At 40.0% G+C, this 16436-nt stretch overlaps 1 protein-coding gene across 1 annotated transcript in view; it reads right to left on the bottom strand.

Moving 5' to 3' along the window:
* Positions 1-2228: 2228 nt before the first annotated feature.
* The window catches only part of LOC103895749 (Y+L amino acid transporter 2), a 25490-nt gene continuing 11282 nt past the window's right edge, over positions 2229-16436 (bottom strand). Inside the window, exons 3-10 of the mRNA XM_009275451.2 lie at positions 13731-13856; positions 10851-10995; positions 9769-9892; positions 8408-8511; positions 8009-8105; positions 6425-6574; positions 4163-4346; positions 2229-3426 (exon numbers count right to left, since the gene is read on the bottom strand). Of these exons, the coding sequence (XP_009273726.1) occupies positions 3335-3426; positions 4163-4346; positions 6425-6574; positions 8009-8105; positions 8408-8511; positions 9769-9892; positions 10851-10995; positions 13731-13856 (1022 nt within the window). The 3' untranslated portion in view covers positions 2229-3334. The remainder of the gene's footprint in view (positions 3427-4162; positions 4347-6424; positions 6575-8008; positions 8106-8407; positions 8512-9768; positions 9893-10850; positions 10996-13730; positions 13857-16436) is intronic.

Below are 16436 nucleotides of genomic sequence, written 5' to 3'. Positions count from 1 at the left end.
TCCCTCTGGCGTGTCGACCGCACCACTCAGCTTGGTGTCATCTGCAAACTTGCTGAGGGTGCAGTTGATCCCACTGTCTATGATGTCATTGATGAAGATATTAAATAGTACTGGTCCCAGTACAGACCCTGGTGGGACACCACTTGTCACCAGTCTCCATCCTGACTTTGAGCCGTTGACCACTACGCTCTGGATGTGACCTCACCCACTGGACAGTCCACTCATCAAATCCGTACCTCTCCAATTTAAAGAGAAGGATGTTGTGGGGGACCGTGTCAAAGGCCTTACAGAGGTCCAGATAGACAACATCTGTAGCTCTTCCCTTTTCCATTGATGCAGAGATGCCAGCTGATAAACTAGGTATCAAACAGCCTACTCCTTATATTTTGTTATGTAATGACAAGATGCTTATTCTGGATGCCAAGACCATGTTTGAAAAAGTAAAAGTGTTTATTGTTTGACTGCATAATTGAACATCTGTGAATAATGTAAAAAAATGTGTTTACTCTTAGAACAAGAAAGTGTTTGGGTAAAGAATTGCTCATAACTGCAGTGAGAAAGAGTCCCACCTGGAGTAATCAGAAATTTTTCCTTCCATAAGTGCTTATTCTGTTGTGTTATAGAAAACACAAATAAGAGTTAAAGTCTCATTGCTCTCCTGGGAAACCAACTTGTGAGATGTAAGGCAGGGCAAATTTCATTCACAATACTGTTTTTAATCTTTAAAAGCAAACAACTATAGGATTTGCCAAGGATCATATGTTTATTTATTTAAATACTTCAGCACCTATGACTTGCTTTAGATATTTGACAATAACTTACATGTATTATTTGTAAGGAGTGAAAAATCAATGAACACATTAACATTTCTGAGATTCCGATGTCCATAGAGAATTTCAGTAACATTATTCATGTTTATAACCTTGCATCCGACTACTACTTTCCTTCTGTCCAGAAAGAAGGAAAATGAAGGCTTGTGCAACACGCCCAGAAAGTTAACAGATTCATGTAAAAACAGATTTTGGCAAAAAACAAAGAAAGAAGTTTCTCAGCTCAGAATTCTCTATGGAAACGGTCTTAGTCCGTAGCCCTTATTACATTACCTGCAGTGCCTGCTATCTGTTACCACCCAAGATGTCACCTCAGGTGTCTCAAATCACTTAGGAACTTTGGTCCTGCAAGGAAAAACTTCAGAGGATGGCACAGTGCTGTCTTGGTGTGACACATAGCTCGGCACCAAGCATGACTTTGAACTCTTGGAGACAAAGACTGTCACGTTTAGTTTGATACTGACTTGTAGGGTTTGTACTCTCTTTGTGCCCTGATACAGTCTGGGACCACGGCTCTGTTGTTAACCAGTGCTTTGTAAGAGATAGGGCAAAACTGCAATATTTCCCTACAATCGTAAAGCAGGATCAAAATGGTGCTATACTGTAACAGATGTGTGTTGTGTGTGTGAAGAGTACATGGGGGTGTTCTGATCTGAGCAAACTAAACTACACCCTAGGTCTTCTTTCCTCTTCGTGTTTTATGATTGTGATATTTAAGTGATTTTAGTGCTCGAAAGCTGTGGCTTCCAAAAAGCAAAACATGCATCTCTAATATCTTCATGTTTACCTTAATTTAGTGCATTTTTATTGTTCTTAATTTGTATCAAAAGAAAACCCTGCTGAAAGGAAATCGTCACAGCAGATGGCATTGAAATACAAATAGAAGGTTTCACAGGAGCCCTGTCAGCAAACACTGTGTTGGAGATGTGCAAAATTACAATCCTGCAAATGACCATACAACGTGGGAAAGGAATGAAAAGAGGTTTAAGTAGCAATGATTGCCTTCTTCCCTATTCCATTGCTTTTTCTCTGGGCAGACATTAATAAAAGACAATAACGCTAGAAGCTACAGGGACTTGTATAAGATTAAATTACTTTAATTGGGGTTAATTGAATAGGAATGATGGAACTCAAAATAGAAACAATGTATGTTATATGCAAATATAATTACAGAAAGGAAGTATGACTTGCCAACAAGGATAACAAATAGTACTACATATCAACAAAGCATATTAAAGCTGGAACAGATGGTTTTATGGTCTAGGTTGCAAGGCTGATGGCTTTTTTTTAATGATGGTTATTGTCTCTTCCATTTCAGGAGACTAAAAATTAGGACTAGTTGCACATTCCCATGTGCCACACTGAAAAACTTAATGTTCAAGAGAACAATCCTAGTTCTTAACTGCCCTTTGCTGTCATGGCACCCACTGGTAAGTGCACTTGTCCAGTGCATGCACCTGTGCTAGATATTGTGCAACAGGCACCACCTACAGGATGTGAAGACCTGGCAGCCAGTGCTGGAGGCTCTCTGCATGCTCAGTAGGAGACCTGCAGGTTACCTTGGCAGCAGGAACTGGTGAGGCATGAAGGATTGGGCAGGGGGTCAAGGGATCTTGTAAACATCAATAGTTTTTAATTTCTCCTCGTGAATTCCTTAAATAAATTCCACTGTGGAAAAAATTAGTATGGGGTCCCACCTTTGATACTTCTAGGCAAGCAATGGACACTGTGAAAAGGCGAAGTGTTCTCCCTGAATACGCTCTAGCTGGAACACGACTCAGTCCCTTACAGTGCTCCACAGCAGGTTGTCCTGCTGCAAAGCAAAAGTACTTCAGTTACAATGGTATAATTTGTTTGTTGAAAATACCTCTTCTGCAAGAGGGTAATGTATGTGGGATATTGTCAAATAAGAATTTCTAACAGAATTTAAATGATTGAAAACTTTGGTTTTCTCCTTTTAGTTCAGTATGTATGCTGGGAATTATGCATTAGAATATTTACCACTAATACTACATTGACTCAAAGCATGTCTACCAGTTTGAATTATATATTTTTTACTTTGGCTAAGAATTTGGTTATATTTTCAGAAGTACACTGTGGTTTCTACTTCCCATCTCAGGTTTTGAACCTTGCAAATATCTGGTCTGTCTTTTGTTATATTTACAAATTTATTTCTTAGGATTGTGATTAGACCTAATACTTTTTATTACAATTTTGCAATTACTCTAATATTTAGCACTTATCTACTAATAAATGTTTGTTCATACAGTGCTTTATAGTTTCAAAGTGTTACATGATAACTTACTATTAACAAACAGATTTTTTTAAAAAATCCTGTAAAACAGAGTGGTTTATAAAACAAGCACAAATTAACAGTCATCAAACTGATGCATAGCACAGTGGTTAGTGCTTTAGTATAACTGAGCGCATGGGGAAAACTTCAGATGGTAAAAATTGTTCCAGATAAAAAATGTCGAGGTGCAACTCTCAATGTCAAGGCAACTCTATTTACTCTTAGCTGCTGTAGGTTCCATGTCTATGTCCAGGTCCGACAGAGCACAGTAGAAGAGTATCTGAACATATTTTGTTGTTGTAGCTGTAATACATAGCAAAAATGTGTGAGACAAAATTATAACATATCTTAGACAAATATATGGATTTTGAGGATTTGAAAGCACTACACAGGTATTAGGAAAATCTTAAACCACCTTAATTGATTGGATTAAGCACAAGTTATAAATAGCTAAAGGCAAAAGGAGCTCAATAATTAAACAGAAAGTCTCATTTAATCAAACTTTCATCAACATTTTCATTGAATTGTCAGATTGATAGCTGAGTTCAAACTGAATAAAAATATTAAAGTTTTGCTTTTCAAGATTGCCTGAATTTGAGGAGTGGAAACTACCCTTCAGGCCAATAATTCATTATTTCATAATTTACAAAAATTCATGGACTTCTCTGACTCTGATGTTCCACTCCTTAGGAAGAAAGTGAAGCAATGGTGTCCTGGTATTTGTGCCTTCCAGAGTATCAAACTGCATGCATTTAGTCTTCACGATCCTATATGGCTTTTATTGAGCCAACATCTTCAAATGGCTCAACACCACAAATATTAGATGACCATATATATCCACATATTGGACTGTTTTGTACAGGTATGCATAGTTTTGTTTTCAGGACCATGTGATGAAGCAAATGATCTCAGACATGCCGTATACAGCACAGTAAAACTTCATAAGGAAAAAGGATTCTAGGAAAAATTCTTCTTTCCGTCTTCTGACCAAGCATTCAAGATTTTGACACGCTTACTAGGACAAAATGATATTGCTTACCAGAGAGTCTCTGTAGACATTTAGGTCGTTTTTCAACTGGCAGATAGACTCCCAAATAATATGCAGGAATGCCTGAGAGGGCAATACCAACACCAATAAGGGAATTGATTGTATCGCTGTAGAGAGGAACTATGACCAGGAAAAGGGAACATAAACAGTATACTATAGGGAAGAAGAGGTTAAGCTGTGGAGACAAAAAAAAATTCCAACATTTATTAAAAGATGCGGTAAATATTCTATTGTCAGGCTTTGCAGATTAAAATTAGACAAGTCAATAATAAAAATATATAAAATATATAAAAATATAACTATTGACTATATGACTACTATAGAATCTTTTGACTGCCTACAGTCAGTACAATTTGCTACCTTCTGTGTATGCTGCTGAGAATGTCTTATCTGGTACACACCTGAATATCTGACCATTTTGTTGTTTTCAGGCCTGCACAAGCTCAGTTCCTTTCCATAGTAGTAAGAGATCAATCTTTGAAAGCAGTACTTTAAAACTGAACAGCAATGGCTAACTTCAATTGCAAATTTTTAATTGTAAGTTTGATTGGGAACTAACTCAGCTAGGCTTTCAGTTACTGTGTTGATGCTACAGAACTAATGGACTGATGTACAACTATTTTGCCTGGGCACTTAACAAATATCATACTGCAAATAAGGAAGGTTGCAATAACTTCTTTATGGATTTATTTTTCACTAAAATATTTTTCACTGGCTGTAGTAATGAGCCTTCTCAGGAGTCCAGGAGCTGACATTTGAATACTAGCTGAAACTCCTGAGAGTTTGCTGGTATAAATATTTCTTTTTCCTTATAAAGGTTAAAAATGTAAGTTCAAAACCAGCTGCTACGTTTCAGAAAAGGAAAAAGTGTATGAGGAGTTGTGACGTTGACTAAGCTGGCAAATGCTGATAGGAATTAAACAGTCATTATCTATAATCTGACTGTAATCCTTGCTTTGGTAGAGTCAACAGCAAAGCTGCCAATAAGGCAAGATTTAATCTTTATCTTCCACGTATTTTGGGGGAGAGTTTGGAAATGAAGTGTGAACATGCTTCAGGAAAATTTGATCTGCTCTGGAAGACTGGAACGTTTTCTAGCAGTAGGTGCTTAGGATATTTTACTCCTTTGTTTGAATCATGTTTTTTATAATCAGGATATTACACTTAAAGCGGAAAAAAAAAATGTGTTGATAAAAATGATGCAGGAGGTTAGGAAGAGTGAGTGACAAGGAAGAAATATTTAGATAGGGTGTTAATTTGGATTTCTCACAATTTTCACTGCATCACTGCAGAGCCGAAATGCAGGCCATGGAGCCAACAGAGTGCAGGGAAACGGGAGCCAGCGTGTGGTTTTGTGTGCCTGGGGGAAGCTGTGGGTGTCCGTCCCTGCTTCCTGGACAATCACTGGATTAAAACCAGAAACAAGTTTTAGGCATGAATTGTTTCTGTGCAGTCTCCCTCTCCTAACTGATAGCCAGATGCTCTTCTGCAATCAGTCATTAAACTTGCATTTTACTGCAGAGTGCAGGGAAACGGGAGCCAGCGTGTGGTTTTGTGTGCCTGGGGGAAGCTGTGGGTGTCCGTCCCTGCTTCCTGGACAATCACTGGATTAAAACCAGAAACAAGTTTTAGGCATGAATTGTTTCTGTGCAGTCTCCCTCTCCTAACTGATAGCCAGATGCTCTTCTGCAATCAGTCGTTAAACTTGCATTTTACTCTCTATGACCACTATGCAGTGGGAAGGAACACAAAATATATTTGATTATTTAAATTTTTGATCTTCTGCATGAGCAGAATTTTGGGCATTTATGGGCTTTGGAGGGATTTTGCTGAATTTGTTAAGTCATGTAAGTTTGATCAGAGTGTTAACCTCTCTGGAGCCCCCATCACTAGCTCTACTGAGGTCTGCTGTGAACAATACAAAAGGGGGTTGTTCCAGGATGGGCTAAGAACCCTAGGCATTTATTTATTCCTTCTTTATTTTGAAATAAAGATAGTTATACAGTTGAATGAAAGGAAAAAGAAACAGTAAATATCATTTCAACCTCACAGCAAAAGTACCAGAACAGATGTTCTTGTGGAAACTCAAATGGGTTTTGCTCCTTCATTTCTTATCTTGTACGTTGAAAGGATTTCTATGGCTGATAAATAGTCTATTATATAACTGGTAATGTTACGGTTGTGGTATTAAGGATCACATAAACACGTGCATTAGCTGGCTTTTAGGGCTCGTTTTCTCTCTTATTTACTTACTTTAATAGGCCTTGGTCTATGTGGCTGAGTATACCTCAAATATATCAGTCCTGCAATAGACAGACCCACAAAAAGCCAGTAGTTGAAGCAGTAGTAATTAATGAGGAGGAAAACATCTTCCACAAGGAGATAAAGCAAAGTCATTAAGCCCTAGAGATAATAAAAACAAAGACTTTTTAATGTGAAAATAAAGACATGTCTTATAAAATAAAGAGAGAGTGAAGTTATAAAACAGTCTGTTTCCAACACATTTGTCTGGAGTTAGGAGATCAGGTCCTTACAAGAAGGATGTACTTAAAACTCTGAGGAATCTGCAGATATGCTGTGTGAAACATGCTGGTATCTCTTCCTTAAACATAGCAGTGAGACAACCACATTTGGCTGAAGAGGCGTTGGGTTTGTGGAGTTATGTTTCAGCACCAGCAGGAAACCCTCCTAAGGCGGCCAGATGAGGAGCCCCAGACTCTGCTGCGTTATGGAGAAGGCTGCCAAGAAGCTTTCTGTAGGCAGTGGCTTACTCTGCTCTTCTGGTTGGCTTCAGTTGGAAAGCAAACTTTTAATTTAATTTCACTTTGGAGGCTCTCACAGTCCACTCGTACATTGAGACCATTAGAGTAAATTCTGTGGCATGCAGGTATGCTATACTGCCTGCATGGAAAGACTTAAAATACCAGGAATTTAATGTCTGTTTTAACAGATGAGCAGAAAAAAAATTCCACTGTGAAAAACGTGAATGGTGGTGTATTAAGGGAGTATAGCTCATCTTACTGGTGCAAACAAAATCCCTCTGAGAAGAGTATTTATAATGAGATTACAACTTTTAGTAAATTATTTAATGTCAAACAGGACTGGTATGATAATCTATTCATAAACCATATGTAACACAGGGGAATGGAAGACACCAAATAAAATACATGTTCAAATAAACAGCAGTGAAATGCTTTTGAATGATTCTACCTTCTCTGTTTGTGCATGTCCTCCCCCTTATTTTAATCTGTTAGATTTATGGGTTATTTATTAAAATCATTTGCACTGATTCTATAGCTTATGGTTCCTCGATTTTGTGTCACAAGATTCATTTGTATAGTGACAGCAGGAAAAAGTCAATATGGCTATAGGTATCCAACGGTAGGCATTTAATTTTAAGTGCTTTGTCACTCCTGTTATAACTAGAGTCCTAGAAAATCAGCCTACAGCAGGGTCTGAGAGATGTTCCTGCCATATTCTTCTCCAGTGACACTCAGAAAACTCACATAAAGACTTAAACAACTCCTGTCTAGACTGTTACATATTTAGCCATTCTCTGTTTTCTAAGTAATACTATCGTACTTACTCCTCGCTAATCTTGTTCAGAGAGCATATGAATGTGAATCAAGCCATTCTCTTTCCACTGAAAAAAACCCCACCAGACAAAATAAGACCACCACCCCCCTCAATGAGTTTTAGAAATTGTGGGGATTTGAGGAAGATGTCTCCAGCGCAGGAGAAGCCCAGGAGAAACACCGGGCAGAGGCGAGGTGTTATACTCCCCAGGTCTGAACCGCCAGCTGCCCAGGCCAGGCACAGGGCCGGGCTGTCACTTACATTGAAGAGGAGAGCAGGGACTGGTGTGAAGCACTTTATATGAATCAAGCTCAGACTGTCAGGGAGGTGTCCTTCCCTGGCTCCAACATAAAAAAGCCTGAAAAAAAGAATAAGAAAACTCAACCAGATCGTGAGCCAAGGAATAGCTTGTTGCCTTCTGACAAAGGCAGCATTAATTCTTTTATTACTCTATTGTAAATGCTGCTCTCTTCCCAAGTGGCTTTAGTTTATCAATTGGTGCTGATCATGAGAAGACATGTCACACCATAACAATTCTTCCATCATAAATGAACAAATTGACATGGCAAAAATTAACTGTGTCACTTTTACAATGCAGTAGTAAAGAATGCAGATTAATAATAAATATTCCTTTTCAATTATTTAAAATATATTTCATACCTAGATGCTGCAATTATTGATGAGTTTAAGCCACTATAGCAAGACATGGCCACTGCTATAGGAATTATCCACTTAGCATAACTGAGGGTTTCACCGCCAAACGTCTGTAACAGAAAAAGAAAATAATAGTGAGGCCCATTACGTTAAGCATACGGACAATCCTGAGAAACTCGCATGAAAACACACCAGCCCAAATATAGTGTCATAGCCCATGCTTTCTTATGACACCTGATAATGACTGGGGAAATTAGAATTTGGAAAAACTGATCAGTATCAAACTAAAAATGGCCAATACATTAAAAAAAGATTAAAAAAAAAAATTTCTAAGTAGATCAAGTCAATGACATAATAGAAGAAGATGTATTTGCTTTAATGTATTCTGACAAATCCTGACTGTAGTAATCCATGAGTGTCCTAGTTTCAGCTGGGATAGAGTTAATTTTCTTCCTAGTAGCTGGTACAGTGCTGTGTTTTGGATTTAGCATGAAAATAATGCTGATAACACACCGATGTTTTAGTTGTTGCTAGGTAATGCTTTCACTATGGGGGAAAGCTGGCCGGGGGGCAGCGATCGCTGCTCAGGGACTGACTGGGTGTCAGTTGGTGGGTGGTAAGCGGTTGCATCACATCTTGGTTCCCCCCTCCTTCCCCTGCCCCTTCCTGGGTTTTGTTCCTCTCTCTCTCTCTCTCTTTTGTTGTTTTACTTTCCATTACAGTTTATTATTATTGTTGTTGTTGTTATTACTATTATTATTATTATTATTTATTTTATTTCAATTGTTAAACTGTTCTTATCTCAACCCACAAGTTTTCTCACTTTTGCTCTTCAATTCTCTCCCCCATCCCACCGCGGCGGGTGGAGTGAGCAAGCGGCTGTGTGGTGCTCAGTTGCCAGCTGAGGTTAAAGCACGACAATGAGTTATAATTGTACTTTTGTATAAAATATTGATAAGGTTTTAAAAAGCATTTCACTACACATTTTTGTGTTGAAAATATTGCTGTGGTCCTGCAGCATTAAACATCACACACTGTACATTAGAATGATAGCAACCCCCCCTGGTTCTTAAACCACCCAGACTTTCCATAGCTCTTTCTCTGGCTGGCCCTGGCAAAAGCATATTCTACAATGAAGCACTGTTAGGAGCAGGATTTACAGAGTATATAAAAGGATTTTATAAGAGCAGATTACTATATACACCTTCTCATATACTGGTACCCTCACATGAAAACAAAGTTTGAAACAAAGCAACAACCTTCAGCATGGAAATATTTCAATATTTTTGCCAAGAAATATGCTATCTGAGATTATTCTGCAGTGTCATCCATACAGTAACTTTTGGATTAATTTTTATACAACTTACCACAGCCACTGCATCACTTGTGAGGAGAGCTGACATGTCCAACACTACGTAGTATGCTATATTAGTCAGCAAGTAAATAACAGTCACAATAGGCATTGAAATTGCAATAGAAAGAGGTAGATTCCTGCAAAAGGAAAATGGCAAAATTATTTCATGTTCTTTGAATAAGGAATATTTAAATAGAAGATTGTTCCCAAATTCAAACATTTGTGAATGGATACCTCCATCACTTTTTGTAATCCATCATTTTGTAATCATGGGGTTACAAAATAACATGCATCCATGTGTAGAACAATTCCATAAGCAGCTTAATTGGCTGCTTGTGGGTCTGTCACAAGTTTTAGAGAAAAAAAGTACATTTATACCTGTAAATTTTATATATTGTCTTTTCTATGAAGCAATTTAAGAGAGCACTTAAGCAATGAGATTTAAATGCACATTTAGGTGTTTTCGTGATCGTAGCATTTTTTACCTGACTCATAACCTATGTATGTCCCAAGACAAGGTGGACTCAGTCTGAGTAGGTGAGGCACACCACTCCCACAGGGTGGACATCCCGACAGAGGGGAGGAGATGATATTTCCAGTGCTACTGTAGGCTTTTTTATTTTTTACTTAACCTTTCATCTTTAGTAAAATTACACATTTTTCCCAAAAACAGTAATGCTGAAGATCACATGATAAAAAAGTCATAAACCTGAAACAGCCTTACTCTACTAGTGGAAAATAAAATAACTGTTCTATCTGACTGAAAAGAAATAGGGAATTTTGGAGAGCTAGATGGACCCACACTTTTCCCTGCTTTCAGCAGGGATTTGTTCTCCTCCTTTAAAAATTCTGGCCTAAAGTGGAAGGTTTAACATACACATATGCAGACAAGTGATTTAGTGTGATAAAACTGGTGAGAGAGGACAATAATCAGGAAGAATTTGCATACTTACTACTTCTCTGGAAAAGAAGAAGGTTTTTGCAGATAAGATAGTTTGACTAATTTCCAGTCAGAAACAAATACAGAGCAGCTTGTCCTGCCATCACCTGTCTTACCAGGACACTTCAGCGATTCAAAGGAAAGCACCCATTTACCTCTCGGGGTTCTGCATTTCTTCGGTGACATAGTTGAGCGTGTCCCATCCTGAGTAGGAGAAGAGGGCAGAGTAGAGAGCCAGCGCGATCATCCCTGGGTTTGTTGCTGAGCCCTCGAACGGAGCTCTCAGGTTTTCTGTTTCTCCTGTAGAAACGGCAGGTACCAATTTCCTGTTACATTTCAAGGATTACGACGTAGGAGGACACGACACTAAAAGTCTCAGCTAACCAAAAGGAAATAAAACCCCACTGCATCCAGGTTTCATTACTATTTCTAAAAGTGCACAGCTTATATTTTCACTTGACAAATAGGAAAGTTTCACTCAGATGTTCAGACAGCTACACTTGTACAGGGAGACAGCAGAAGATGTTTTCCCGTGTTTGTTATTTGGATGTGACTTGTGTAATTCTACCAGAATTCACGGGGTCCTCATCTCCTGGCATCGCTGTCTAGTCTACTGAAGGAGTGAGCCATATTGAGGTCATGCTATGCCCTGTCAACCAGGCAGAGGCACTTGGGAAACCCAATTTCAGTTCCTGAATCTGTCTCATATTTCTTCCTCATATCTGTGCTTTTGTTTTCACCAGATGAATTAGTGGCCACTGGAGGGGGAACTCCTGAAGGCATAGTTCTCAGTGGGATGTTCTGTCCCACAAAGGTGTTCCCCAAAATTAAGAGAGGATACTTGAAAAATCTTTCCTTTCAAAATTCTCCTCTAGTTTAGCTCAATCGGTTGAGACAACAACCTGCAGAATGCTGCAAAGTAGATGAAATGTTAATGAAACTGTGTGAGCCTTCACTACGATTCTGGAAAGGGGAAGAAAGGCCTTACTGAGTTTGCAGAAGGAAAGTCAACTATCTAATATAAATGGAAGTGGGTTAAGTATTAAGGAAGACAGAAACACGCTGAAACCTCTATTAGGGAAGAAAGTAAGGTCTTTGTTGTAAAATGAAACAACTTCACCCTGTGGTTAGTTAAACTAAGGAGTTTATAGATACCACAAAAGTAATTTAGTCTTTGAAGAGCAGTAACTACCAGGAGACTGTTCGAACCAAGGAGGATGAAGTTACAAGATGTACACACACTTTGAGGAAGAAAATAGTTGGAAGGAAAAAAAAAGAAAAAATCCAAAAGGACCAAGAAAAGCTTTTTTTACTAAAGACAGCATATACTCAAAATCAGACACATTCACAGTGTTTTAAAACAAGAGGCGTATCTAAGCACATCAGAAAGAATACGGCAGGGCTAAAATGTCATAACTGTTCTTTTCATTAAAACAGCTGCTGAATTTAAAAGAGTGCATTGACCTGATCACAGCTTCCTCCAGAAGTCTACATCATTCCTCCTCCCAGTCCTTTCCGTATTTAAGTGCTTGGTTCTGCTTAAACAAAGCAGAGGCAAGACCTTTACTACCACTAAAAGCCATCAGCATTTTGCGTTCCTCACAATAATATTTCCTCTCCACCTTTACCCTCCCTGACCCCACGGAGCGATGCAAAGGAACTGGCGTGGGCTATATGGATGCAGGAGCAGAGGGAATGGCCCCTGGGCCAAACTGCATCATGGCAGCTGCACGCCAGCAAGCGGGCTGGGAGTTTTGAAGGAGTCGATTTGAAAGCATGGGTAAATTATGTGACTGTGGGGACAGGGCAAAGCTGCTATAGGGGTGACATCATGGACTCACACCATTGTAAAACTGCAGCAGCTTTATGAGGGGAACTACTCCTTCATTTAACTGTGGCCCTGAAGCAATGCTTTTCCTCCGCATCTTCACATTCCTGCCTTAGGACTGGGCTCCTTTGTTCAGGTTTCTTTAAACTTGAACAAACCGGTGACAACTGACATGCACGGATAATGGCTAAACAAAAAAGCTCTCTTAAAGTCTGGTGTAGCTGTACAGAGCAACAGCTGATGCAACTGCAGCCAAGGAAAGGAGAAGGCCAGCAAATGTGGAAAAGCAAGCATGCTTGTTAGGTTTTATAAGCTAGTTTCAGCAGGAGAAAAAGACAATTCCTGAACTGAAGAGGGGAAACAATCTTTATTTCAACTGAATAAAGATACAGTGGCTATTTAGGAATTTCATGGGAAAGGAAAATGAAGAAATCTTAGTAATTAAGAAACAGAGCTAGAGTTGGAAGAGACTTCATTGTACCAGAGGCCCAAATTAATAAAATCAAATCTATTGTCAAATGCAAAGATCAGAGGTAGCACGAGAATAAACTAGTCTCCAGCTTTTCAGTGTATTCAGTTCAGTTCAGTTCCTGCTGATACGAGGTGGCTCATCTGTCCTGTGATGTCTTACGATACCACAGTGATTCACAGGACTGCACTATTACAGTCTTCTCCCTTGTTTCTAGGAACAAGCACACCCTCTCACCAATGAAGGAAAAGACGAGTTCCTCCCTTCCCGATCTTCTCCCCTCGCAGGGTGCTGCGGCAGCTCTCTGCCATGGGCAGGGCAGGGAGAGCTGGGGGTGAGGAGCGATATGAAGGACGTGTCCAGCAATTTCTGCTGTGCTGTCCTGTTATAGGACACGTAGCAACGCTAGCCTTTAACAAGCATGAGTCAGAGACACTGAGGCTGACTTTAAACTAGTTAGCACTAAACTGATGTTAATTCAGCTGCTATTTGCTAGTCAGCCTGAGCAACGCAGAACTTGGCGTGTGTTGGCTTGCCACACTACAGATAGAAGAAGAATTAAACCCCCATTGCTTAACAAGCCATAAAATTCCTCTGATCTTCCTATGGCAGACAATTTTGTCCAGAATAAACAACACTTCATATGTAAGTCTTAAGGAGTCTGATCTTCCTGCACAGATTTTGAAACTCATATACAGTTCATTTTTAAGAACCTAAGTAAATGAAAATTATTCTTACCTTTACCAATTTTGTAAAGACCAACAGATATCACCAAGATAAGAGCCATAACTTTTGCATATGTGAAAACGTCTTGTACACGGGTTCCCCACTTTACATTAACACAATTAATAAATGTTAAGGAACCTGCAGAGAAAAAGAACATGTATGAGAGGAGCACTGTATGTTTTATTTAAAGCATATTTCAAATCCATCCTTCCAGATACCACCCTTCTTTCAAGCAATAAAATAGAATCAAATTTCACCATTTCAGGACCACCTAGATTTATTAAAATGAATGAAATACCTAGTTTAAAATTTACACAATGTTTTCTGAAGGATACTGTTTTCATGACAGTAGGTAACACAAAACACATCAGCTTTTGAATTTTAGGACTAACTCCTGCTCCTTTTAAATAATCTTTAAATTTTATTAAAGTCAACAGAATTGCTCACATGCAGAAGGTGAGATTTCTTCATATCTTTTATTTGAATTGGAGTTTTTCCTGAAGTTCTCCATGCTGGTTCAAACTCTAGTCTACGTATAGAGTAAGGACAGCTTCTGCACCAAAAGGTTTGGATGCTGTGGACAAGATACTGAATTGAGCCAGCCCAGCATGCTGTTACTCCATGCCCATGGCTTAGAAGCTGTGTCATTCACGCTTTGACCCCGAGTCTGAAGATTACAGAAGTAGTCACTCACAGAGTTCTCTCAAGCCTCAATTTTGACAGAATCTAATAGAAATAACAAAGTAATTGGTTGCAGAGAGTGGGTGGGATCAACTTGTTCTCCTTTCCTCCTTCTGCCATATTCTTTGCATTCAGTTTTGTCACAGAAGTTAAGCCCTGATGAGCAGATAAAGCACTGTGACAAGTGCTGCTGCTCGGCCGGCAGCAGGTCCAGCCAGGGGCCGAGCTGTGTGCCCACCTCCTCTCACTCTAGCACACACACATGGCATCATGGGCAACTTATCTCTCTTGCAACTCCGTAATTCAAAACAGAGATAGATGAGGAAAGGTAAGGGTATGCATTGGTACCATACTGGGTCTCCAGCCCAGCTGCTGGAGAAGAGAGCAGGACAAATGTGGCATGGGTGGTCCAGAGTGCTCTCAAGCATGGATCAGAATGGGCTATTCCTTCTCTAGCAGTCTTGTTGGTCTTTGCTTCTGTTTCTTTGACCTGCCTATAATCTACACTTCAGTTTTGAAAGGAAGAAAAAGCGTTTTGTAATGCTTAAAATGAAAAACATTTAGAAACCTTTCTATATAGTAAGGAAATTAGCATCCAACCACAGATGCTCAAAGAACTTCTTGCCTTCATTTTCACAAGTGACTCTGCAAATTTGACAGAGTGTCCTGTCAGTTGTCAAGGTAATAATAGACCTATTTACAGAAGTGGGACCTGATTTGCCCCACTATTTCCTATTAATATACCAATATTGTGCAATGGGGACAGAATTTTGTTTTTATTCTGGTATTAAAAAAACCCAATAGGTTATATAATGATTGTTTATGCCTAGTGTCAGGTTTGAGTATAATTTTAAACATGTCTGTAAATAATGACTTCTGTAAACCTTGCTCTAGTAAAGGAAGGAGGGGCGGAGGGGTTGCCCTCTACATCAAGAAATGGATAGTGTGAAGAGCTGCCTCTGAAGAATAGCCATGAGCAGGTTGAAAGCTTATGGGTAAGAATTAGAGACCAAGGCAACAAAGGGAACTTTGTGGTTGGTGTCTACTACAGGCTGACCTATCAAGGGGAGCCTATTGACAAAGCCTTCTTACTCCAGCCACAGGAGGCATCGTGTGCGCAGGCTCTCATCCTGCTGGGGGACTTCAACCACCCCGACATCTGCTGGAAAAGTAGCACAGTGAGCTGTAGGCAATCCAGGAGACTCCTGGAGTGCATCGAGGATAACTTCTTAGGCCAGGTAATAGACAGGCCTACCAGAGTGGATGCAGTACTGGTCACCAACACAAGTGAGCTAATCTGTGATGTCAAGATTGGAGGCAGCCTGGACTGCAGTGATCATGCACTGGTGGAGTTCGCAGTCCTGAGGGATATGGGTCAGGCAAAGAGTAAAGTCAGGACCCTGAATTTTAGTAAAACAAAATTCCAGCTTTTCAAGGAATTAGTGAATAGGACCCCCTGGGAAACTGTCCTCAGGGACAAGGGAGCAGAACAGAGCTGGCAGATCTTTAAGGACACCTTCCATGGAGTGCAAGAGCTCTTGATCTCCAGGTGTAAGAAATCAGGAAAAGAAGGCAAGAGACCGGCATGGCTGAGTCGAGACCTGCTGGTCAAACTTAAGGGCAAGAAGGAAATGCACAGGCAGTGGAAGCAGGGACAGGGATCCTGGGAAGAGTATAGGCATGCCGCCCAGTTGTGTAGGGATGGGGTCAGGAAGGCCAAGGTGTGGATGGACCTCAGTGGCTGAGTCGAGACCTGCTGGTCAAACTTAAGGGCAAGAAGGAAATGCACAGGCAGTGGAAGCAGGGACAGGGATCCTGGGAAGAGTATAGGCATGCCGCCCAGTTGTGTAGGGATGGGGTCAGGAAGGCCAAGGTGTGGATGGACCTCAGCTTGGCAAGGGATGCAAAGAATAATAATAAGGGCTTTGTTGCGGTTTAACCCAGCAGGCAGCTAAACACCACACAGCCGTTCACTCACTCCCCCCCGCCACCCATCAGCCAGGGGGAGAGAATGGGCGCGGGGGAGGAAAAGTAAAA

Source organism: Aptenodytes forsteri, unplaced genomic scaffold (genome assembly GCF_000699145.1).
Source record: "Aptenodytes forsteri isolate BGI_AS27 unplaced genomic scaffold, ASM69914v1 Scaffold208, whole genome shotgun sequence".
Classification (NCBI taxonomy): Eukaryota; Metazoa; Chordata; class Aves; order Sphenisciformes; family Spheniscidae; genus Aptenodytes; species Aptenodytes forsteri.
Note: the sequence above shows the minus strand (reverse complement) of the source record. Positions and strands in the feature narration are given on the sequence as shown.